The sequence below is a fragment of the Polistes fuscatus genome, unplaced genomic scaffold (assembly GCF_010416935.1).
Source record: "Polistes fuscatus isolate 324 unplaced genomic scaffold, CU_Pfus_HIC Scaffold5, whole genome shotgun sequence".
NCBI classification, from domain to species: domain Eukaryota; kingdom Metazoa; phylum Arthropoda; class Insecta; order Hymenoptera; family Vespidae; genus Polistes; species Polistes fuscatus.
Window position 1 is genome coordinate 13131920 of NW_025113129.1, and position 26205 is coordinate 13158124.

At 36.7% G+C, this 26205-nt stretch overlaps 2 protein-coding genes and 1 long non-coding RNA gene across 9 annotated transcripts in view; 1 reads left to right on the forward strand and 2 right to left on the reverse strand.

Annotated features, from left to right (window-relative positions):
• Positions 1-1450: 1450 nt before the first annotated feature.
• LOC122521919 (cysteine-rich PDZ-binding protein) lies at positions 1451-2313 on the reverse strand. Its single transcript, XM_043642668.1, has 2 exons — positions 2142-2313; positions 1451-2066 (listed from the first exon to the last, which is right to left on the reverse strand). The coding sequence occupies exon 2, from the start codon at positions 2021-2023 to the stop codon at positions 1721-1723; it is 303 nt and encodes a 100-aa protein (XP_043498603.1). The 5' UTR covers positions 2024-2066; positions 2142-2313; the 3' UTR covers positions 1451-1720.
• Positions 2314-2984: 671 nt separating this feature from the next.
• LOC122522601 overlaps positions 2985-26205 on the forward strand; it is a 43260-nt gene continuing 20039 nt past the window's right edge. For 6 of the 7 annotated variants that reach the window (XM_043643811.1, XM_043643805.1, XM_043643812.1 and 3 more), the window contains exon 1: positions 2986-3176. The gene's annotated coding sequence lies outside the window, so the exon portion shown is untranslated. Of the gene's footprint in view, positions 3177-26205 lie in introns of all 7 variants that reach the window. The other variant, XM_043643810.1, reaches the window with a different exon arrangement.
• LOC122522602 lies at positions 12129-24637 on the reverse strand. The gene is made up of 3 exons (XR_006305107.1): positions 24522-24637; positions 17605-17719; positions 12129-12184 (listed from the first exon to the last, which is right to left on the reverse strand). It is a non-coding gene; the product is annotated as an uncharacterized LOC122522602 (long non-coding RNA).

A 26205-nucleotide genomic window follows, 5' to 3' on the forward strand; every position in this document is an offset into this window, starting at 1 on the left:
TATGCAAGTTTTAAACGGTGTGAACAAAGTGAAATTTAAAAAAGGATTATCTGTAAGTAAGAGATATCGGTTTGTACAGTTATTATTTTCAATATTGGTAATGGGGTTTATAGATTGATAAGTTCCATTATAATTTTTAACTTCGTCATTGATCGATTTTTTAAATATTTTATTTAGTTGCAAAATCATATATTCTCTTTTGCAAGAAGAAATCTTTTCTTATTGATTAAAATTATTTTCTACTTATCGAGGATAAGTAGAAAATTTATACGAGGGAATAATATACGATATATATCTTTTAGGAAACATTTATATTGTATTATATGATTTGCAACAAAAGTAAAGAAAGTGATGTAAATAAATGTAAAACACAATGGAAATATATTGTTGCTGTTGATATAGTTGTGTATAAAGCATAATGCAAGGATATATAGTTATACTAAACAATTTAACCCTTTCGTTAATGAAATATTCGCTCGTACATACGTTTTGTCGCATGATACGATCCATATATGGGTCAGTCGGTCGTTCATATGGGGCCTTTGCATGGATGGTTCATATAAGGGTCGCTAATAACGAAAGGGTTAAAATAACAATATAAATAATAATTACTAATGTAAAAAAAATCGAAAAGATGTACGCTGCAACAAATTCTCTATCTGTTACTAATCGCATATTCAAAAAAAAAATACTCAAAAAATGTATAAGATAAAAAAAAACGTATTTTATATTTTAATTAGGTTTCGTAACAATTACTTTCGAAATATCAATTTTGTTCAGTTGTTTTTTAATTATTTGCATTGGTATTTTAAGAAAACAAAATGTTGTTTGTAATAACAAATTAAAGCATGTATAAATTTTTAATTAACTTAGTGTACATTTTCTTTTTTATTTAGATATAAAAGTTGGTGCAATAGAAATATATTTTTATACTTTAATGCAAGTTGTTATTTGTAACAATATTGTTATTTTTTTTTCTTCTTTTAAAGCAAAACAATTGACATCTTATTCATGTTAATTATACTGTAAATTTAATATTGTACTACACTGCTCTAATTGTACAGAAATAATTTTAATATGAATTAAAAAAAATATCTTATAAAATATAATGTGAAATTGAAATGCGTCGAAGAATTAAATAATAACTATCAAAAGTAATGCAATTATAAGATTTTTAATATCACAGGTAGAAAACAAGTATATATATAGATGTATATATACACATACATACATATTACGATAAAATCCAAATACAATGCAAACTTATATTACTACCTCTTATTGTACTTGTTTGTGTGCATAAGTATTTATTTATAAATACGTTAAAGGAGCATGATATGACAATATTATAAAAAGATAATGACAGAAAAATCTTTTTTTCTTCTAATGTAAAATCCATATTTGATTATTGTTCGTACTAAATTTTAAATTTAATTCTAATTAACTTCTATTTTGTACAATAATATTTAAATTTGTGCATGCTAATATTAAAAAAGAGTAAATACATTCAATATACAATTATTGATTATGTGTTATCGAACTAAATTATTTGATGTACATATAAATACATACATCGCTAATTATTAATATTAATTAGAAGACATAAATGATACGCTAGTGTATGTAATACTTTACATACTTTGTTCCGTTCTATATATATATACATACAAAAATATCATTGCTTATTATGTTCAGACATTTCTTGTAAAGCGAGGTAACTTTACGTAGCAGACTGCTTATAATTCTTCGTACTCATAAGTTTCTTACCGCACATAGCGCATATAGATTTTTTGTAAGCGCATGACTGACAATAGTGCGAACCAACTTGATGAACTTTTTGTCTGCATATTTTGCAAGTCTCAAATTTTGCAGTGTACGGATTGAATCGAGCTTTCCTTGCCGAAAGAGCTTTGTTTTCTCCAATTTTTCTTCCACCGCCTTCCACTGTGTTTCTGGCTCCAGATTTCCATGGATCGGGTGTAATTACTTTCCCCAATTTCTTCTCGCATTTCTCGCAAACCATTTTGTCGATTCTCGTTATACAAATAATCAGCAAATGTAAAGGTCTACAAAGAAAAAAACAAATCGTTTTTTAGGTTATATTCTCTCTCTTAAAAAGCAAATGTTTATTTCGTACTTACGATTATTTAGAAATATTGTATGTTTATGTAGACATCAATTCATCAAATTGAATATAAATACAAATGTGTATTTTATTAATTATTACAAATTAAAAAATATACACATATCTCTCAATTCTATTAGGTACGAAAACAGTACTAATGTGAATGCACTAGAAAGTGCAGTCAGGGAACGAGAATAGTGGGGATGGAAAGTTCAACCAATCAACTTCACGGAATACGTGGCGCACCAATCACTGCGACGAATCGGGACGATAACTGCAGCGCTTAATTAATTTTATTAATATATAATATTTAATACAAGAATCTATTTAATATAAAAAGATTATAGAATAATCATAGAAGAAGAATTCTAATAAAATATTATAAAGAAGGTAGAAATAAAGGAGGAAAAAAGTCGACCAACGAGCAACGAGTATAAAAAAATATTCCATTGCTGATTGGCGCATATTTTATTTGCCAAACTTTATGAACACATACATTTAATATCGAAATAAATATTAATTAACGTTAAAACTGTGAAGAAAAATTTAAAAAGAATCTAAAAAATAATATAGGAAAGATAGAAATATTAATAAAATAAAAATATAAGAAAAATAATATAGAGGGATGATCGGAAGATAAAGAAGGGAAACAAGGTAACAGCAAATCACAGGAACGCTTGGCAATGTAAATGAAGAAATTGCCGCGAGGAGGCGTTGGGGACGTCATATTTGATGGCGCGAATGGGCGTGAATTTAGCCGATTGGTTAGAAGAGGATAGAGAAAAAGCGAGCGATGGTGGGGGATAGGTCTCTCGGGTGGAAATTTCGAGGACGTGAAAGGCCGTGTAAAAGGGGGTGGCGCGCGTTGGTGAGAAAGGGGCGCCATCTATTCGTAGAGTACCCGGCCACCCTCGAAACACCCGTCGTGCATAAACCGCGCTCGTACTTTCCCGTATAATTGCGGCAATTCAGTGGCAGCCGATCGAGCCAGTGCAACCGTGCCTTAATAAAGTGACCAGTGTATGCCTTTGGGGGAAGGAGATAGATAAAGGTAAATAAAATCCTTCTTATTTAGCAAAAGTATTCGATCAATTGTGATTGTCGTCTCCCCCTTTTGGGGGAGAGAAAAGAAAAGACGAAAAAAATCCGAAAGAAAGAGGAAGAGGGTGAAAGCGAGAGAAAGAGAGAGAAAGAAAATGTTAAGAGAGGCGTATATAATAGTTCAGCGCTGATGTTTAGTGGTTCGTTTTAACGACGTATCTACGACACGCATGATGTTGCAAGTCCTAGGAAAGAAAAATTCTGTCTTATATCGGTTAGACTGATTCGGGGCCCCCCGATGTCCAGGGGGAGAGAGAGATATATTAGCGCGTTGGATCGATTCCCTTGCTCAACGACGGGGGAAACACGCGGCGCTCTTTGGGGGTTCTAAAACGAAGCTTACCAACCAAACTTCTCTTCTTTGTCGTTACGATAATACGAGCAAAATAATATCTATCGAAGATCAAAATAAATATCTTTAGATGTCAGGATTACGTCAGGGTTTCATTCCCTCTGTCGTCGTTCTCCTATGATTTCTTTCCCAAATTAATAAAAAAACCTTTTCTTGTCTTTTTTTTTTGTACTTGTATATTACAGTCTCGTCGTCAACGGAGACACAACCCCTTTTATTTTCTTCAATAATTCCCTACGAGAATTTATTTTTAATAATCGTCATTAAAATTCTCATTCGATATTACTCGCTTGCTCGTTTGATTTTCTTTTTTATTGTTCTGTAAAAAGTGATCGTTGTATAAAAATAATGTATATTGTAAAATATATATATATATAGATAGGTGTTTCTATCTTGTCAGTTATGAATTCGATGTATTACTGAATGGGTAGAGATGTCAATGCGCGATTCCGCGAGTGTGACGCGTACAACGAACAAAGGAAGATCGAGGTGTCAAGAGTGACAGCATCATTCTCTCTCTCTTTCTCTCTCTCCCTCTCCCTTCTCTCTCTGTCTCTCTCTCTTACTCACTCTGTTCCGATCGACGCGTCACTCGATTCGCAAAGTTGTCGCATTCGACGTGAATATGTGTTGCCTCGAAACGGGAAATAGTCTTTTTCTCTCTTTTGCATATTATTTTACATCTAGGAGAAAAATGTAAAACCAATCCGTAACGAAAAAAAAAGAAAGAAAAAGAATAAAAATGAGATCGACCATCCCGTCTCGCGAATATAAAATTTATCAAATTTTGTTTTTTTTGTACATTCTCGTATAAATGTTGTTAAATATTTCGCGAATTTGGTTTTTAAATAATATTTAAATATTGCATTCACACACACACACACATACACACACATAGTAATGTTCTTATAACGCAGGATTTGTTCGCAAGTTCGAAACGCCATACGCGTAGCGACGTAATACATATGTATATACGTAGAAGGATTTCCATGAAACGAAACACGACACCGCATAAGTATCCATATCCTTTCTTCGAAAACACATATGAAAGAGAGAGACACACAAATACATCCGCATGTACTTTACGAAGCGATGTAAAAGCGTGTAAAACACGTTTAGAATGACTCAATCGTTGTACCAGACCTATTTTTAGATTTTTTTTTTCTATTTATTTCCATATATATGATAATTATTAAATTGAAATCTATGATAAATTGATAAAGATTGAAATTGAATAATATATAATAAAAGTAATTGGAATTGATGATAGACTTTCTGTCTCTCTGGTGTCTTAGAATAATCAATTATTTCTAGAGTTATCGTGGTTAGAAGAGTTTTTTACTTCGGTAAGGTATAAAACGTACAGTTAGAAAACGTGATTTACATTTAATTATTCATGAATTTCTTTTATCCAATGATATTCGTTCGGATGTCGATAAAGTCTGTCTATCTCTGTCTCACAAACTACTAGTCTTCTTCTTCTTCTTTTTGTTCGAGTTTAACAATAAAGAAGATCGACGTCTGTCGGCTTGAAACATAGATGCTAGAAAATAGGAACGGGTATATAAATCTTTGTCGAAAGTAAGCCAACGCTTTGCCGTCACTTTGCCGTCACTTTGGATACATTTTCTTCAAGGGGGTTGACTATAGATGGTATTTTTACGTACAAGTGTACGGAGTAAGATGTAAGTCATTTTCCCCAGAACCACCCACTGAAACCACGAGATTTTTCAATGAGTTCAAGTAGTCGATAAAAAACGTTTATTCCAGAACTCGAATGCCAACCCTTGCTCGTGTTCCAACAGTTTCAACAATTTACGCGAACAAATGGAACAAAAGTGAATCATTTCTTTCGAGTTATTTTGGAAAAAGCTATGTTTTATCTCATTCTATATGTATATCAAACATATATCTACAGTGTGACCAAAATGTTTTAATATTACAAGTAAATTTAATATACAAATATTGAACTATCGCTTGAAACAGTTACTGTTTCAATCAACGAAGGGATGAACAACTGCTAACGTCAATTAATTTGATTGCTATCCTCTATACGAAATACACACAGGGCAGGGGTTAAAAATTCTTAAATTTGTAGTTGGATGATTTAAAAATCAAAATGAAATGTAAAAAGTTTGGAACAATAGTAATTTGAAAAATAATTTAACAATTTTTGATCCAGCCCGTATTTGTACACACACAGAAATATACAGAGAGAGAGAGAGAGAGAGAGAGAGAGAGGGACACGTAGAAGCTTAGAACGGTTATTCTCCTCTAGCAGGAAAATTCGATGCTTTGGATGTTACCTATGGGGGTCTTACCCGTATCAAACCGTAATGGCCTATGGTGCGGACCAGTGACGGTCTTTCTCGAGTTTCCGCACGACGTGATCCTAACGGCGAGACTCGGCTACGAACCGAGCAAGGACGATGTGTTGCTCATCGTGAAACTTATCGACGAGCGAGAGAGAGAGAGAGAGACAGAGAGAAAGAAATAGAGAATATGAAAATATGAGAATATGGGAGAGAAAGGAAGACGACAAAAAATAGGAGATAGAAAAAAAATACGGAACATGAGAATATCAGAGAGAGAGAGAGGGAGGTTGGGAGGGGGTTGGGGGAATATTATGAAATACAAAAAAAATATAGAACAGGAGAGAGAGAGAGAGAGAAAGATAGAAGGTAGTTCATATTCATAGGAAAGTTTTCATATATGTTCCAGTGGTTTTGGAATACCCGGTCTCTTCTCCTCTCTTACATAATTCTATCGATCCTTAGACAGTTAGTAGTAGCTTTCTGTCTGTCAAGCCGGCTTTTCGTGATCCGCCTTGACGACTGGCGCTATTTTCGACTGTATTATCATCCGCGGTGTCGGTACAATGTCTCCTATCCGGATTAGAAACTTATTCCTCATCCGGCTTTCTCGTTACCAAGGCGACACTGTCATCAACGTGCTTAGGGTCTCATTAGTATCGACTTATAGTCCAGTCCTTTATTCTTAAACAGTTATCCGATATCTGACACGAATTTTAAATGGACCATCCAATTGATCAGCCAATCGTATTCGATTCGTTTTCCTTTTTGTTTAGATTTCAAATCTTCATTTCAATGAAATTCAATAAACGAGAATGAAATAATTATAATTATATATATATATAATGAATGTATAATTGAGAATGAAATTTTAATTACGTAATCGGTTGCACGGTTACAGGAACTTTAATGTTTTTTCTATTTTCGAAGGCTAATTTGAATAGAAAAAAAAGAAAGAAAATTGAAAACGGTGTCATAGTATTTATTTGAACGTTTTATCACGTTGAACCCTTGTTTTTTCCCGTTCATGTTTATTTCATTGTGATTCTCGTTACGTCTGTTTCCGATGCATGCGAACGACAATCGTCTAATACTTTAACAACGTGCCGTTCGATCGGTCTTCTCGTCCCGATTTTTCAACGGATCGCGGTCGTCGCGACGCTCTTGGTCGAAGAGAAATAGCGGGAGGGTAGGGGGTGGGTTGCAAGGGGTTGACGACGACGACGACGACGACGACGACGACCTCGTTGCGACGCCGCGACGCGAGATGATGCGCGTCCACCTTTGTTTAATACCGATTCCGATTATGTCAATTGGTTGCTTCCTTTGATCAATAGAATATTAGCTTCGAAAGGTTTATTTTTTCTGTTAATTATCAGGATTTGCCTAATCGTTATACTTTTCTCCGATTTTGATACTCAACTTAATATTTAAGATTTTTTTAAATTTGTTGAAATTATTACGGAAGTCTATTCATTTGCATTAGTATTTTTACATTGTACTATTTATAGATAATATATTTTTCGGTATATACGTCATCGATATAAGAAAGCATAAATATATGATTAGACAAGAGTAAGAGAAAAAAACAAAACGAAACCATATCTTTTATTTTTCTATCCCCCACCCCCCTCACCCCCCATAGAACATTAATAATGCGTCACGAAATACAGGTGTTCGATACCGTGTCTCGTGCTTGTAAGCAGGGTTTGATACCGTGCCATTATATAGCTTCGAGCATTTTCCAGTTATGCGAGAACGCACGTATGCGAGAAAGAACGAGCAAGAGAGAGAGAGAGAGAGGAAAAAACTAGCCTAACCTCCAGTGACACGACGATGGTGGCGTTCGACGTTCGCAGTTCGATTAGCGCTTATGTTCTTCCTTCGTATGTGCTTTCTCTAACACAACGACGAAGAACATCTATCGAACGATTTCAAGTTTATAAGCGAGCTAGTCAAACGTCCTACATACATGCATTCACACACATACACACACACACGCACACATACTTCGATTTATATATCCATGCAATCGATCATTCCTAAAGCATTAGCTCCGAAAAGTACTTTCCCTTGTTTCCTAATAAACGTCTTAACGATAGCATCACCGAGGTCTTGATTTTTAACCGGTATAGGATAGAAAGATCGATTTAAATACGATTAGAAGTATGGTCTTGAAATGATCGATCTATCAATCCATCGATTCTTCTTTCTTATAAAATGAAACTCCTTTAGAAATCAACTTTAAGGCAGATGGATAAAACGTTGTTTTTTCTTTTTTCTTATTTGCTCGTATCATGCAAATTATATATTTCTTTCTATTTTAAGTAACATCTAATTAGTATGTAGAAGGAATAATAAACGAATATAATAGTCTGAAGGATAATGGCAAAGGTTTAGTTAATAAATTTAGCTAATAAATCCTATGACGTCTTACAATTTCCCTTGCAATTTTTCTAACGTTATTTAACCTTACAAGTTAATTTTTAAGTTTATCACACGAGTTTATATACTCTCTCTCTCTATTTTTATATGCGTAATATTTGTGTAAAGACGAATAAAAAAGGATAAAAGAAAAAGGCTTTTTGCGGAGGGTTATAATTCATGCAGAATTTTATCGGGCAACTTTCAGTCACCTTTAGAATACGCGGAGTGTTCGACGTCAGCTGACTATAGTAACGTTTGCGGTTAGGGTTCGCAGAAGAAGGATCGTACGATTGGGGTCGTCATTCGTAAAAGGTTCTTCGTAGAAATAAAATGGCGAGGAATCTTAAAGAAATAACCTTTCGGCTAATACTTGGACGGAAAGAATGAAACAGTTGAGGAATATTCGACGGTATTTTGATCGAATATCACCTCGGTGATATTTCCTTCCTTCCTTCAACCCTTCAACCCTTCCACCCTTCCTTCCTTCCTTCGTGCATTCACCCCGTTACGAAGTCTACCTTCTCTATCTCTTCGATCTAATTCTTTCGTAAGCAAGCGGGAAAAGGTTTGATCTCGATGAGTAGCGGCTTCTTCGTCTGCCTCTTTATTCGTCTCTCAATTGAACTACTTGTACTTCGAACAAGAAATAAAAACTAGAGAGGGAAAGAGAGGAAGAATGATCCGAGCACCTCTCGAGCTTTTTTCCCCTCTGATCCACCCTTCTCTTTCTTCCTTTTACCCCTCCTCCTCTTCTTTCTTCTTCTTCTTCTTCTTCTTCTTCTTCTTCTTCAGTGAGGCCTTTTGTCGATGCGTAAATTGTCGAGTCTTCGTCATCTACCAATCCCCTCACCGCCACTTCCTTTTCTCATCTCAATAACCTACACCTATACACACACATTATTACTGTCTTTTACTTTTTAACATTTTTTTGGTTTTTTACTTCGAATGACAGGGTCTTTGATAGTTCTCTTTCATGTGTGTGTGTGTTGTTCTAATCCGCGATATTAGTTTTCTCATAGTTTGGAAATTCTCTTGGGGGTTGCATCGATCGGTGTACCATCTTTGAAAAATTAAAAGAACGTTCTTCGAATATCTTTTCGATGATAATTATGATGAATAGAAGAAAGGTAAAGAAAAGGGGGATACAAAGAGAGAGAGAGATAAAGAGAGGGAGGGAGAAGTTTAATCGGAACTCTTATTTACGGTTGAATCGGTATAGAAAGAAAAAGTTTGAGGACCACTGCTACGTGTAATACTTGCGATCGATCCGATCCATTCTAGAGAATATTCCTCCTTTAATACCTTTAACGGAGAATACTTATATATATATATACACAGCAGACACATGTACAATGTACATGTAAAAATCGGGCAAGTGAAAAGAGAAAAAAGGGGTTGAAAAAAGGTTGCAAAGTGGCTTTTAATAACGACTGTTATCGATTGGCCTGCATCTTCCGGAATAACCATGATCGCATCGAAAATGGAGTCCTTCGTTGGTTCATGGTGAATGATCAAACGGGTGTTACGTTTATCGTTACACAAGCGTATCCCATTTTCCCAAAAGGTAGGGTGATGAGGAGGAGGAGGAGGGGGAGGAGGAGGAGGGTGGAACAAAGTAAAAGAGCTTTTACCAACTACGGTAAATCTGTTCGGTACGATGTTCGACGTTAAATAAATCTCTTAACGATCGTTTTTTTCTTATCCGTGATTATTAACAACAACATTATTTGTAAATGATGGTATTGTTAATAAACAATTTCGAGATTAGATTTATTATTATTCCGCATAACTTTTTGTAGGATATATATTTATAGTTAAAGTTACGAGTAGCAAGTTTTTAGGTGTTACAGTAGTATTACAAAATTGCGTGACATATCGAGTCAGCTAGCGAATGAGAATGGTAAGTAAGTAAATAACCACTAGTAAAGCAAGGTTCTGCTAACTACAGCACACAGTTGTTTGTTTCCGAGTAAATAACCGGAGAACGCGGAGTCTCGAGCGTTCTCGGCGGCCATTTTATAATATTTTGAAACCAACATTGTTCGTATTTATTACTTATTACATCTTCTTCTTCTTCTTATTATTATTAATATTATATTAACTCTTGTATTTTTTTTTCTTTTTATTTAATCTTATTGTCGATAATAATTTGATTTACAACGCGTATGCGTACTCGCTAAAGTAAAATAAAATTACAACGAAAATACGATAAATAATAAACCGAATGATCAACGAGCGGGGATCGTGCAGCCGAATAACGCGTTAATACTAAATTAACCCATATGAATAATTATCTCGTTAATAGTTATTTATTTATTAGAATAATTCATTTGAACGTATTGGAAAATAAACAAATTATCATTATTTGTATTATGCATTTCCGTAGAAAATGTACTCTCTCTCTCTCTCTCTCACACACACCTCTCGTACTCTTGTAATTAATTTCGTGAATCGAAGTGAGCAACGGGAAAGGAAACTCGTGATATCGGAGAAACAATCTTGGAAACGTAACGTGATTCTCGAGAACGCGTTGAAATCCGTGAGTATCAAAACATGGCGCCACACCTTTCGTCGTCTCCTCTCTCTCTCTCTCTCTCTTTCTCTCTCTCTCCCACTCCTTTACACACTCTTGGTCTTTCGTTAGCAAGCGCGAAATAGGAAAACCGAGACGAAACTAGAGACGAGGAGCTTGCGCGCGAGCGAGCGAGCGTGAAAAAGGGGATGAGAAGGGAGGGGTAGTTAAGGAGGAGGAGGAGGAGGGTGAGGGGTTGGAGAAGAGTGGTATCAAAGCGCGTGCAACGAAGACGGGCAAAGGATTTTAGCATCCGCTTGACCCCGACCTCCTTCTTTTAACCTATATTTACGAGTGTATTTTTTCTTTTTTCTTTTTTTTTTTCTTTTTTTTTTTTTTTTTTTTTTTTTTTTCTCCTTCGTTCCGTCTTCCTTTCTTTCCCAGCTACCTACCGTTTCTTACTCGTTTCCTTCATCGGCCATTTTTTTGTACGTTCTCTCTTTTTTCCCGACAGCCCGCAAAACCTTTTTTAAGTACGTAAATCAAAAATTTTTATCGGTTCAGTTAATTAGATACATTTGATATTTATCGACAAATATTTAACGATAAATTCATCTTGAAATCTATCGATAAATTGTATTAATTAATTAAGATAGTCTATAGTTTGATTTAACTTGTATACAGTATAAGATCAAATTTGTATTTCTACAAATAAATTTCATTGGTCTCCTTGATATTGAGAGTCTCAATCGAAAAGTTTATAAAAATCTTATTATAAAAAAGTAAATTTTGAAGAAAAATAAAATACGAACAAATTAAAGGGGGGTGGGGGGACAAATTTGTCCCGAGGAATTTCGAATATTAGTTTGATTTTACTTTCATTTGATTAAAACCCTTCGTACAATTAGTTTCTTTGCGACTCTTGTGTCGCTTAACGCGAGTATCTTTCCCTATCCCTCTCTCCCTCCTCTCTTTTGCACGTCGTCTTCATATTTCTCAGCTTTATAATATATTCGCAATGTCGTCGTCGTCGTCGTCGTCATCCTCCTCATCGTCGCGTGACGTGCGATATGCTAGACGATTTTACGAGAAGAGCACGCGACGCATCGTACATTATAACGCGCATCACGAGTCCTCGACGTAAAGTTACTCATATTGTGTAAGAGAGAGAGAGAGAAAATACTTGCAGAGAAACGAAGTGAATGCATTTCAGAGTTAGAAGGAGAGAATGCGAACAGGAGATTCCTTCTTCGTAGTTGACAAACGTTTGATAATCTTTCCTCATTCTCTCTTTCTCTTTCTTTCTCTTTTTTTCTGTCTCACGTGCTTATTTTCTTGTCGGCTAAATTTAGGAACTGAAAAAGAAAAAGAGAGAAGGATTTTTAAAGGGTTATGACATTAAGAAGATGAGAGTTCGCTAGAGGGATATGTTCTTTACGAATTTCTCTCTTATTTTCTTTTCTTTTCTTTTCTTTTCTTTTCTTTTCTACGTCTACGTATTTTTTATTATTACCATTATTATTATTGTTATTATTTTAATATTTGTTATTTTTGCAATTTCGTTTGGAGCATTTCAGAGAGACTAAAGCTAAATAGGAAGCGAAACGTTGGAGTCTTAATGAGAAATACTTTTTAATGATCATTATTTTGGAATTTTTTCGTTTCAACGTTTCAGCGATTCTTTTTACATTTCTTTTATAGCAATGATTTGAACGAGTTATTATTATTATTGTTATTATTATTGTCGTTATTAATTTGTATTCTTTATTTCATTTTTCTATTGAAAAAAGCTAAGAAATAATCGATTAATCTATCCGTTTATTTTCTTTGTAATAAAAGGAAAGGGTATATAGATTTTGTAACGAATTACGTGACCGTGTACAAAAGGGCAAACAATAATGTCTCATCGGCAATGTTTCTCTTTTATTCCGACATTTTCTTTCCCATTTTTTTGTATTCTCTTTTCTTCCATTTCGTCGATCGAGGATACATCGTCGAAAGTCAAAATATTTGTCTCGAGACAATATCCAAGGGTTTACGATAACCAAAGAAACTAACAAAATAACTCGGGGTAAACGTGGATCTTACTTCTACGATTCCACGAATAAAAAGCTGACGTTCCGGATTTTATTTCTCTTTCACTATCTCTCTTTCTCACTCGGTGAGTTTTCCAGCTTCGAAGGACAACGACGACGACGACGACGACGACGACGACGACGACAGATTAATGAGTGGACCCGTAATTAAAATTGTACATAGTTCTACCTTCCGACCATTGTTCATCGTCGAATGTTAGAATAAGAAATGAAAATGAGAATTCTTTTCTTTTTTATTCTTTTTCTTATTCAAATTTACTGATTTGTAATTTTGTTTATTCTCTCTCTCTCTCTGACGAATATATAATAATTAATTGAATAAAAATGAAAACATGAATTATTGACCCATATTACAAATCGGGAACGAATTTTCCGAGCGAGTCAATAATTTATATCATTATTCGTTTGATTAAAAACTACTTGATTTCTCGTAATATCGTTTGAATTTTAAATACGACAAAAAAATCATCATCTATTTATTTTACCATTGGAATAGAATCTAATTACATTTCGAATGATTCGATAAATCTCAAGCTTACGGAATTATTTCGACGAGATAATCCAAATATAATTCTATAATACTTTTTCTAATAGATCTAATCTACAAATAAAATTTTCATTTCGTAACCTTTACTACTCGTCTGATATAAATTCATATATTACCTAATTAAAGTATGTAATTTTGTCTTATTTCGTACTATTAATGATCGGTTTAATTACATCACCTGTAATAGCCGGTTATTTCGCGAACGAACGTTAACATTTATAACATATAAACTTGAAAAAAAGAAAAAAAAAATAAATAAATCGTTCGTCACTTGTTGCGAGTACACCGGTTCCGCAGTCGATCCTATCAAATATTTTTCCTGCGAGTTTCTCGTAAAACAAAGTTTATTAGATCGATAAAAGGATAATCGTATCGATAAACCACCGCGAAACTTCATAAAACTCGTTTGCTTGCTTGTTCCCTCTCTCTCGCTCGTTTCAAACATGATGAGAGAGAGAGAGTGAGAGAGAAAAAGAGAGATAAAAGAGTAATAGAACTGTCGGAGAGCTTACGTTCGTTAGTTACGCCAGTTGACTAATTATCGTATCGCGTTTTGTTTTTCCCGTAGTATTGCACATCGTCGTACTTCGATAAATCATAAGCGACCATTTCCAAGCTGGAAAATTAACGTTACCGATTCTCGCGATGTTAAACGACTCCCCCGGGATGTGTTTTGCTGGGTGCTGCTGCTGCTGCTGTTGCTGCTACTGTTGCATGCCACAGAAATGAACGTCGAAAAGCGAAATACCACGTTCGAAAATTCATTCTATAAATTTCAAAGTTGGAGAGAAATAAAAATTGATGGTGGGGGGGGCATAAAAATATTAAGAGAGAGAGAGAGAAAAAAAATGATTCCGCGAGACAGATGGAGAAAAATAAGAGTCCGAAAGAAAAAAGTCAGAGAGAGAGAGAGGAAAATAGTTTCGGAAAAATAATATAAATGAGTAAAACGAGAGAGAGAGAGAGAGAAAGAAAAAAAGAGTAGGAGGAGGGGGAGGGTGGTTCGGAAGGAGAAAGATTGCTCGTAAAAAAGTGCGAAAGTACTCGCCTCGACCTTTTGTTCGTCGGAACGAAAGAGTAAGTCCTTGAGGAAACGATTCAAGAGGTTATTATCTCTCGGCTAAATACGTTTTCTCAGACAGGTCTGCTCTTATGAGTACTTTTCCTTTTTCTATTTTTTTTCTTTTTTTTATCGATCCTTGATTGGTACACACACACACACAGACACGTATGCATTTCCTTTTGATATTTTACATTTTTTGTCTCCTCGCATTATTCTTTTTTTGGCCAATGTGCAACGTATCGATGAATCGTAGGAAGCGAAGGCGACTGGATCGATAATCGCACCGTTTCCTGAATTACCTTGCATATGTATATGTGTATCTATACAATATCAGTGTATACGTCTGTGTATGTTTATTCGCTGTTTGCTTGTTTCCCCGTGAATGTGTGCAAACGTGTATGCATTGGAAACTGGCAGAGAATCACGAAGAATAATGCGAGAGATAGAGAGAGAGACGGATAATAGTCCCTCTCTCTCTCTCCCTCCCGTTTATAACGCTCGTGCAAACAGCGTTTGGTCAGCATTCACAACTTGGCCGTTGGTATTGCGAGGGTTGCGCGAGGGTATACGAGAAACAGAGACAAAGATAAAATAAGAGAGAAAGAGGAGGTGGGGTGGGGGGTGGTTAGGGGGAAAGGGACGAGATGCTCCAGAAGTTCCCATCTCGGTTGGCGCTCTTTACACCGAGCGACCTTTTCCTGCGTGAATTAACTTACGCATAAAGGGCCACCACCCCCTTTTAAACGAGTGCACTTCTGAAAAGGCGTTCGTTCCTACGAATACGTACTTGGTGATGGTAGTAAAAGGAGGACGAGGAAAAGGAAGAAGAGATTGGGGGGGCGGGGGAGAAGGAGGGGGAGATAAAGAGAGAGAAAGAACTTCTTTAAATTCCGACAGCTCGATAAAGGTTCGTTGGCTTACGCGAATCTGCTTTACGATGTGTTGGTTGGGTGGTACTTCTTGCTTCGCAAACACCATGGAATAAGAAAAGAAAAGAAAAGAAAAGAAAAGGAGAAAGGAAAGGAAAGGAAGAAAGAAAGAGAAAGAATATTTTAAATTCATCGAGCTCGCACGAATTCTTTAACCATTTCCTTTGTAAAATCGCAATGCGGAGGTTGTGAAATCATTGCATCCTGCGCCACGGCACGCGCGTCCTGCATTAGAAAAATCTTCCATCTCCGTTAATACTTTTTTTCCTTTTTATATTTTTTAACGAATCGATTTGTTCGTTTCAATTTTTAATTTCAATTCGAGAGGAATCGGCAGGAACCAAAAATAATACGGGGATGAAGGAAAGACGGTGGGGGGGGACGGGGCGAGAGGGGAAAAAATATGTCGACCTTTTCGATTTGATCTTTTACCATCTCTCCCCCACCCCTCATCTTCTTCTTCTTCTTCTTCTTCTTCTTCTTCTCTTACATCATTTCTACGATTCTCGAGATAGGACGTTTTTCCTATTCGATCCGCAAAGCTTTTTCCTCGTATTTCTCAAGTTCTCTTAGAGTTCGTTCACGACGATAAGAATTCAATGATATTTCGAGAAGAGGAAGGAATTACTTTCGACTTTCTTGAATAAGCGTGAAAGGGCGTACAACGTCGAGAAAGAAAATAGAAAAAGAAAAGGAAAAAGAAAAAGAAAAAGAAAAAAAGGGCAAAGAAACGCGGGGTAGGAGAGAAACTACGACGAGGACGAGGACGAGGACGAGGACGAGGACGAGGACGAAGAAGAGGGCGAGAACGACGCCCCACGTTGAATATCGAACGAGCAAGAAAATATTCGCATTCGTCGGCCCGAATTATCTATCCCCGTTTTCAACCCCCTCCGGCCCCGGGGTCCCCCCGACCCCCTAGCACAAGCTCCTCTATACGTTTTCCCATCTTTTTCGCTAGGAAAGAAGGGCGACGCCAGCTAAGACGTCAAAACACCCGAAGAATGAGAAATAAAAAGAAAAAGGAGAGGAAAAGAGGAGAAGGATGGAAGAAGAGGACGAAGAGAGGGACGGTGGGAGGAAGGGTGGAAGGGAGGAGGGAAGGGGTGGAGAAAGATAGGAAGAGAGTGAAAATAGTCGCTTCGTGTTCTCGCAAAATCGATACGGCATTCTATCCTCTTTCTCCCTCCCTCCTCCCTCCTCCCTCCTCTCTCTCTCTCTCTCTCTATTTTATCTCTTTCCTCATACTTTAGCAAGAGCGGCGGCAGGCATTTGTGAAGTCGAAAATTGACAAAACTTGGTCTCTTCGTCAAAGAAACGAACGACATTGACTCGACGTCGACAAAGATTGGGCTCCTCTTCTCTCGAGGACGAAAAGTCCAACAAAGAAGAGAGAAAGAGAGAGAGAGAGAGAGAGAGATGGAAATAGGATAAAAAGTTAAAAGACATAAAAGGAAGAAAACACGACACATAGAGAAAGAGATTTGGTCGATGCAGTCGGGCGGTGCAGTACGAAAGGCAGATTCAAAATGTGCCGATTGTATCTGTTGGTGCCAGTGACCCCCTATTGATTCCACGCTCAGCGAAGCACAGAGCAGACCCTCTCACTCCCCCCCTCCCACCCTTTTCACCCTCTCTCTTTCTCTCTTTCTCCCTCGATGCCACGCCATCCTCGTTCCCTCTTCGTCCTTCCACTCTTCGCCCTTTCTCTACCACCACCCACCCTATGCTTTTCTCACACACACACACATACACACACTCACACGCAGACTCTTTTCCAACCCCCTCTTTCCCTCTACTAACATCGCTCGTACCACAACCACCACTATTACTAGCAGCGTTAGTACTAGTACTATGAAACCTACACCACTATGCACTAGCACTACCCTTACTACTACTACTACTATTACTATTAACAACGTTCTGTGCTCGGTCGACTGGCACGCTCGTTTCGCCACGACGACGAACGTCGAGGTGCTGCCTACGCCTTTCGCGGATAGGTGAAAATCATTTTAACCTTTAGCGAGTACCTGGGCCCACAAGAATAGGGAGGCCAACTCCGAGTGAGTACTCCCTTGATACCGCCAACCCCAACTCTCCTCCCTCCCTCTCTCCTTCTCTCCTATACTAAAGTACTAACGCGTTTTCTCCGTTCCTATGAAATCTTCTTTGGTTAGACCGACGACCTTCTTCTTCTTCAAACCGAACTCCTCCTCCTCCTCTTCTCTTCTTGATAAGGGAGACATTTTGTGCTTCTAAACAAAAAGAGAAACCGAGATAGAGATAGAGAAAGAGAGAGGGATAAAAAGATAGTTGATGACATTAAATACAACTACGCGTTCCAACTAAAAGTCTATCATTTCATATACACGTATATATATATGTATATAAGTACATATATATTATATATATACTTCGAGTAACGAGATTACGATATAGCCAGCGAACTCTAGGAAATTGGATTCATTGAATTACATCTTCTCCATCGTCGTCGTCGTCGTCGTCGTTGCTGTTGCTGTTGCTATTGCTGTTACTGTTGTTGTTGTTGTTGGTGTTGAGTTGCGTTGCGTTGTAACGCACGTAGATGTATAGGAGTAACAATTTATCGAGAGAGGTAGAACTCGAGGAAAGTTAGAGGAAATAAATCGATCGGGAGGGAGGGAGGGATCGAGTAAAAATATTGGATTAGCTGTGTGGCCTCTGTCGAGGCTTTTGAATATGTCCTGGCGCTTGGAATAGTGGTCTCCGCCTCTTTTGATGCGTGTTCGTTGAATTTACGCACGCGGTTTAATCGAATTATTTCCAAAGTCGTTCCTATATAATGACAGGTCACTGGCCCGATATGATAATGCAATATATTTACCTACTACGTAAATTTATACGTATGCGTGGGTGTATGTGTGCATTATACGTGCACATATACTTACGTAGAATTCATATAGTCGAAAACCTTGGCATTTATTTCGCTTTATTCGGTGAAAACGATACGCTCGTTTCAATATGGGGGGTGGAGGGTTGGGAGGAAAGGAAAAATCACAAAGAGCAAAGAAATTCTAAAAGGAACGTCGATTAATTATTATATAACATTAAATGTTTATGTAATATAATTCGTATTTGTGTGATTTATTATAAATTAGTATTAATTAACGAGATATTCCTTTGAATTTAATGTTCCATTTGAAATGTTACTCGTTTTTAGAAGTCCCGACAAATTTTAGAAAAGGGTTTTTATCTTTCTTCATACTTTGAATATGCGAAACTGTATTTACGAGTACGGATGAACGTGTTTATCTATATTAGAGCTAACAGGGATACGTATATCGTACCACGATACTAATATAGATGTTTAAATATAAAAAGGAAAGTCGCATACGAGGTAGGATCGATGCCGCGCGGATATTTCTATCTCTATTATCTATCACGAGTAGAAGAACAAATTATTTAACGTAAAAATATTTCATCTATTCGCATTATACGTTTCTATTATTTCTATACGTTGTTACAATCATTAATTATAATTATTATTAACATTATATTTGGAATACATTGTCATATAATACGTCAAATGTTATTATCATTATCATCATCATCATCATCATCATCATCATCATCATTATTATTATTAATATTATTATTATTATTATTATTTTATAGTTATTACGCGGCATATAGACTAGAACAAATAATGTCAGCGACACTGTGATATTATAACGACATTATAAGAGAATTGTAGACTTATTTCTTCGCAAACAACTACGACTATACCTGCGCATATATATATATATATATATACAGGTCAGGCCAAAAGTTCTTGAGTAATTTTAAAAATCAATTACCCTTTTTACCGAGACTTTTCAGGCCAAGGTTTATATTTCAAATTATAAAACTACCGGCCTGAGAACGCTTTTCCGCGCTTTTCTTTTTTTTCTTTTACAATTTGAATAATCAATTAGATCGGGATAAAAAAATGACCTAAGGACTTTTGGGCCACCCTGTATACGCGTGTCTACGTGCATACAGAATGTCTGGTACAGTTTCTTATCGCAAAGTACAAAGTGGACTTCGAAGGTGCGATATAGCTCTCGCGAAGTTCGCCCTCGTAAATTTATAGGTCCTTTTCTCTTTTTTTAAACGTCCGTACCCCCCATTCCCCCGTTGCCCCCTCTCCTCACACGAGACCTTTTTCCAAGGATTTTCATCCTCGCTGCAGGCCTTCGTCCGCGCGATTTTTTTCTTCTTTCTTCATCTACCTTTCTCCTTTTCTTTTTCGCTTAAGCGCGCTCGCCCGTGTAAAAACGGTATTAACGTTTCACCGAGGTAAAAAGGGGTGGGTGGGTAGTTCGGGGGTGGTTGGAGAAGGAAGAAGAAGAAGAAGAAGGGTAGAGCCAGCGGCAGGTAAGCCAGTAGCCAGTTCTCGTGCACCCTTAAATCATTTACAACTTGCGAGCTATTCGAACCAACACCCCACACCCCCCCCCTTTCTTACACACAGACACGCACACCTAGCACACAGGTATACTTTTACGTGTCAGCAGGAACATGCGAATTTGTAAAGTCTTTAGCCCCTTTGGTGCACGACCAAGATAAATTTCTTCTACCCTTTTCCTTCCTTACGACCCACAGCCCCCCTCCCTCCCTCCGACCCTGCTGCAACCACACTCATTTTTTTCTTTCATTAAATGAGTTTCCTTATTTGCGCATTGACCTCGACTCCTTCTTCTCCTCCTAGCTCTGATGTTCATTGAATCTTTTAAGAGATCTTCTCTTCTCTTCTCAACACGCTTGGTTTTCTTTTTTTTTTTTTATTTTCGTCCCTATTTTTTTACCCTTTCCCACGAACCGAAAGTTAAATATGAATCATCATCCTAAATAATTTTGTTCGTACTTATTATCTTTCATATTTGTCTTTTATCTTGCTCTATTTTCTTTTGTTCGTTGTTGTGTTGTGGAAGAAGAAAAAAAAAATTGATCATGGGTAGCCATCTTGAGCCGAGTTTAACATAACCTGCTACTCTCCACCCCCACCCCCGTCTATACGAAGAATGTACGTATTTATATGGTCTTTCCTCTCTCTCTCTCTCTCTCTCACCTCGTATATTCTTTTCCGTTATTTTCTCTTTTACGTTAGTCGAAGGTATACTTCGAATATCCATCCACTACCACTCCGCACGATATGCGGCGGGGGTTGGGGTGGGGGTAGCGAGGAAAAGGGTTTCCTCGTGTAATTCTTTCACGCTCGCTTAGCTTCTTACTAACCTCGGCAACAACCAGTCAGCCAACCAACCACCCAGCCAGCCAGCCAGTTAGCTAGCAAGCTAGCTAGCTAGCTATTACACCCCTATCACCTAGCTGAAAATAATTTTTCTTTTAACGGAGATGTAAAAATGTAAACACGCGGCTAAACGGCTTACGGGACATCTTCTTTAATTCGTATTTTTATTTTTAATCATTTTTATTTCTTTTTTCCTTTGCCCCCCCCCCCCTTTTCTATATTGATTTTTCTTCTTCGTAAATACGGAACGCAGTGCAGAATTTCAAGTGATAAATTGCTCGATCGGGATCACGTAAAAATACGAATTGGCGAAAGAGAGAAAAAAAAGGAGAAAATAAGGAAAATATATATAAATAAATAAATAAGTTGGTAAAAAAGAAGTCCTTTATAAAATTGAGCTCTCTAGGAAGGAAAAAAGAAAGATCTCTAACGGGTATCCGATGAAAAGCTTTAGCGGTTTATTAGATTACGAAGCACGAATTTCGCTCGGTTAAATTCCCTTTCTTCTAAATTACCTTGCATTCGCGAGAAACGGCCGACGACGACGACGACGACGACGACGACGACGACGACGACGACGACGACGTGGCGCGCGCGCGTGTGTGTGTGTGTGTGTGTGTGTGTGTGGGAGTATGCGCGACCGTTGAAGCGTGCCGTTCGCTTTGAAATTACATCAAATCACTGCCTTGCAAGAGTCACGAAGCTTTCCCGACTTTTCAACCATCAATTGTTACGAATCGTTCATCTTTCTAACGATCGTTTTTATTCCATTTTTTCTTCCCCCTCCCCCCCAACCGATTTTAACTCTCACCCACTCTTTTACATTTCTTTTTCGAGAGAGAGAGAGAAAAAATCAACAAACAAGCGTAGGGGTAGGAAACAGAAAAAAAAAACAAATTATAGTCGCATCAGGTGTCCATTTTATTTACGATCGTAATCTAAATTGCGTATGTCCGTGTCTACGTTTTGTAATTCATAGCATTCGATATCACACCCCAACCCCCTCTCCCCCCACCCTAACCATTGTGTCCACCCTTTTATCACTAACTTTCTCATTCGAAAGTCGTTTTAAAGACCCGTGTTTCACGGTACGTTTCACGAATATAATTTAACGGCTGACATTTTCCTCGGGTACACGTAATAAACTCAAAGTTTATGTTAACCCCCTCCCCCCTCTCCGGGGTTATGCGAATTCGAAGTCCGTTGAGTACTCCTCCCACGAACGCGTGCACGCCGGGTACATAACAGAATCGTTGAAAAGTGGTAGGGTAATTCGAAACCGTTGAGTACTTTCTCTATGCTCCAATGAGTTTTCAAAGTAAAATTCTTTTTCAATCGTCAGAAGTGTCAGACGTTGTTTAATGCTCGAGGGATGAATTAAAGAAGTGTCGATCAAAACGAAAGAGAGCAAAGAACACAAAGAGAGCACATATTCAAACGTGTATGAGCGTATACACGTGTACGAGGAAATCCGTGTTTGTGGAAACAAAAGCGAAAATATCAAAGTGAGCGAGAGAGAATGAGCGAGGGAGAGAGGGGGAAAAGGAAACACGAGAGTAGTAAATTTTTCATTCGAAAATTTTTAATGAACTTGTTAATTTCAACATTTGTCACATTAAGAATCATTTATTTCTTATTAATAAATTTATTAACGTTGCAAATTTTTGTCGTTGGAAAAAGAAAATTATTATTTTAAATTCTTAACCACGGGGGGGGGGAGGGTTAAGCTTGAAAATAATAATAATAAATTATACAATGTACGTGGTTTTTTTTTTGTTTGTTTAGTATACTTAAACTTTTCATTCTTTTTAAAAATTAATTAACGTTACAATCCGTGGTAAAAGAAAAAAAAGAAAAAAAAACTTTCCGCAAGATTCAGGACCCAGGCACGCGTGTTGTACATTGCATATTACCCGACGTAATGTTAATTAAAAAATGTTAATGGCGAAACACGGAGCAGTCATAAAGAAAAGATACTCGAGACGATCTACGGGGTGAGATAAAAGTCGCTGTCGCATCTCGAGAACTCGCAGAATCGCGAGATTTGGGGAAATGAGTAGCAACGGTTAATGGAACAATCGGTTCAGAACTTTGACGCAACCTTTGATTGTGTTTCGTCATATGCAAATTTACCCTTTGCACTGGAGAGGTTAATCTCGGTCACTACTCGTTCCTCAATTCGAATTTGAACACGACAGTCGTGGCAATAGGAATATTCGTCCACAATCATTCGAAGATAATTAGAAGAAAATCGGCAAATATTTGAAAAGAAAAATACAAAAATAAATCATTTGTTCGTATTTATTTTTGACGATGAACCGACTATGATCATCTCACCCGGTATATTCTAATATAACTCCAAAGGTTCAGTTATTTTAACTTAAATTATCAAATCGGCGGTTGTTCGCGTATAAAAGGGACACGTTGTTGGGATAGTAGAACGTTCCATTCTCGAGAAAATATTGCTGTCCGATGTTATAAACTGAGGGTAAAAAGGGAAAACTAGCATGGAGGAAGGAATGAAGGAAGGAACGCGTACTTGCTCTTGATCATCCTCCCCCCTCCCGTCGTCTCTGGGTTTCCCGAAGAATTAAATTGGCCTCGAGTGAGCAGTGGAAATGAAAGACCTTTTTCTTACAAGACTCAAACCCTTCGCAAGCGCACACCCTTCGTATATATACGTTTTTTCTTTCCCTTCATTTTATTTTTATTTCTCTCTCTCTCTCTTTATTTGGTTTTTTTCTTTGTCTTTTTTTTTGTCACTTTAAGATCATAGCAATTTTCCTTTCATTAATGCGGAATAAAGGACCTCGTGCACTTTTAATTATTCGCGTGTCCATTATATTTCAACGTGACGCTCCAACGATGGCCCTTTACTTCACTGAACGAACGAGGAGTCGTTACTTCTAAACGACCTCTGTCTTCTTTCTCCCTACTATCTTTCCCCTATTTTTATTTTTATTCCTATAATAATTTTTTTTTTCTCCTCCTTTTTAAAGTAGGGAAAGAAGAAGAAGAAGAAGAAGAAGAAAATGGGGAATATAAATTTTTATGAGAAATGATAGGATAAACAATTTGAAGTAAATAAGACAGCTTTAATCGATCGTTTTATCATTTTTCTCGAAGTTTAATCGATCGTATATCGAAAACGTTATATCTCGTATATATGAAATTGATCAACGATTCCAACTCCAAAGTTGATCATAAAAATCAATGACACTTTTCTTAAAGCAACATAACCAAAAAAATAGTATAAGTATAATCAATTTAGAAAAATCAACCGAGAACAATTGTATTTCGCCGAAAGTATTTCGAATGATAAATGAAATTGTGGATTAGTTTGCACGTAGACCAGAGGAGGACCAGGAGAATACGATCCATTCGAGTGAAGTAAATTATTGTCGTCATTAGAGAGTAACAAGACTGTGGAACCAAGCCGATAACTCTGTGCATTGTTAGAACTAGTGCTCTCGTATAATAATTCCCTTAATTAAACGTTCTAATATCGAGTGACTCGGTCAAATGAATCGGTTAATCCCCACCTGACCGTTTGGTCTACATTTCCTTGTTTCTCCATATTCGTATATACGTGTATACACATACATATACATATATATATACACATATATTGAACATAGATATCGAATAGTGTCGAATGTCATTCGATATATTCAGGTTTCAAGGTACATGAAAGGAGAAGATGTTGTGTTTTAATCGTCTCACAGATCCATCTGATCACACACACACACAAATAAACATATATATATATATATATATATATATACACGTGTCTTTCACGAGTTGATCGTTGAAACGATGCCATCGCCTTGACAGAAGATACGTGCTTCCGCAGAACGAACCGATCGAACACAGTATATCTCCCTTTTCCTTTCATATCTATCGAAGGGGGACCATAATACGATAATGAATATATGGCTAGTCGAGTTGCTCGTAATTCAGAACTGAGTCACACGGCATACGAATGAGAAACAGAGAGAAAGAGAGAGAGAGAGAGATATATATATATATATAGAAGGGTAGCAAATTTGTACGCGTCATCAAGTGACTCAAGCACTCACCCTCCTATTTCCAAAACTCTTCTCTTTCTCTCTCTTGTCTTTATTACATTTACTCCCCCGATATATCCGATCATAATCATGTCTGATGTTTTATATTTTCCCTCGGCATGGCAAAAAAGATTTTATCGCTCGATCTAAAAACTAACGGACGGAGTCCATTCGCATTCCGATGTGTGTGTGTGTGTGTGTGTGTTTGAGAATTTTATATATTTTATATTTATTCTTTTTTGTTTAAATATTTGATGCAAGGAAATAGAAGACGAATGTAGGGAATATGGGATTTCGAATGTTGAATATTTGAGCAATTTTGGTTGTATTCTTTTTATGGGATCGTGTGGATGAATAATAATGGAATTCAAGGATAACAATTAATAGATACTACCGATTATTTAATATCAAAAATGTTAATTAAAAAACATTATCGTTTAGAATAGTGTACATTTAAAATATTAAATATCCGTTAATTAAACAATCTATGTAGATATATTTGATAAGAAATAATTTCAAAAAGATACTCTCTCGATTTTTATCTATCACATAATATCTCATATCGATTATTTTATTTCTAATTTTAATAATAGAAATCCTATCGCCGGAAACTATCTTCGAGAATTTGAACGAACGAATATTCGTTCCTTGCATAATAGTTCGGTGGTGGGTATTCAAACACACACACACACATGTATATATATATATACGTACATAATAGATGTAATTGTATGATAGTAAGTAACAAGAGTGAAATTAATAATCTCTTTCTCTGACGTTTCGAAGGACGATATCCGTTCTGGTGGTTTTAAACGCATCATCGGTTTATCGTATTTTTAATTAACCGCGGTTATAGGAGATACCTTCGTTCGCTTGCTTGCTTGCTTGCTTGCTTTATTTCTTTCTTTCTTTTTCATCTTCCCGTTTGTTAGCCGGGGCTTTTTATCGTCGAGAAAATCTCTAGAAACGCATATAAATCGTCGGGGGGTTCGTTCGTTCGTTCGTTCATTCGTTCATTCGTTCATTCGTTCGTTCATTCGTACGCGAATTTCCTGCATTTTTCGCATACGTCGAAATCGTCGAGGCACAAAAGCGTTTATGTATAAAAAAAAAAAAGTCAAACAAAAAAAAGGTGATAGACTATCCAGGTGTAGAGAGAGAGAGAGAGAGAGAGTATTTTCGTGTGTTGAAATTCGTTCGTGCGTAAGCTTCGCGATACCAACGTCATCATCGGCGATTTTATATCTTTGTTTTTCTTTCTCTATATTCCTCCCCAAAAAGTGATATATATATATTTGTAAAACAAATATATAATGTAGAAGAAAAATATTTGATAACAATAGGTAGGAGAATATGTTACAATAAATCGGAAGATCCCCCGACGAAACGTATAATCTTTTTC

What these genes read in the sequence shown, in the direction of transcription:
- LOC122521919 (XM_043642668.1), bottom strand. Translation starts at nt 2,023, where the DNA reads ATGGTTTGCGAGAAATGCGAGAAGAAATTGGGGAAAGTAATTACACCC.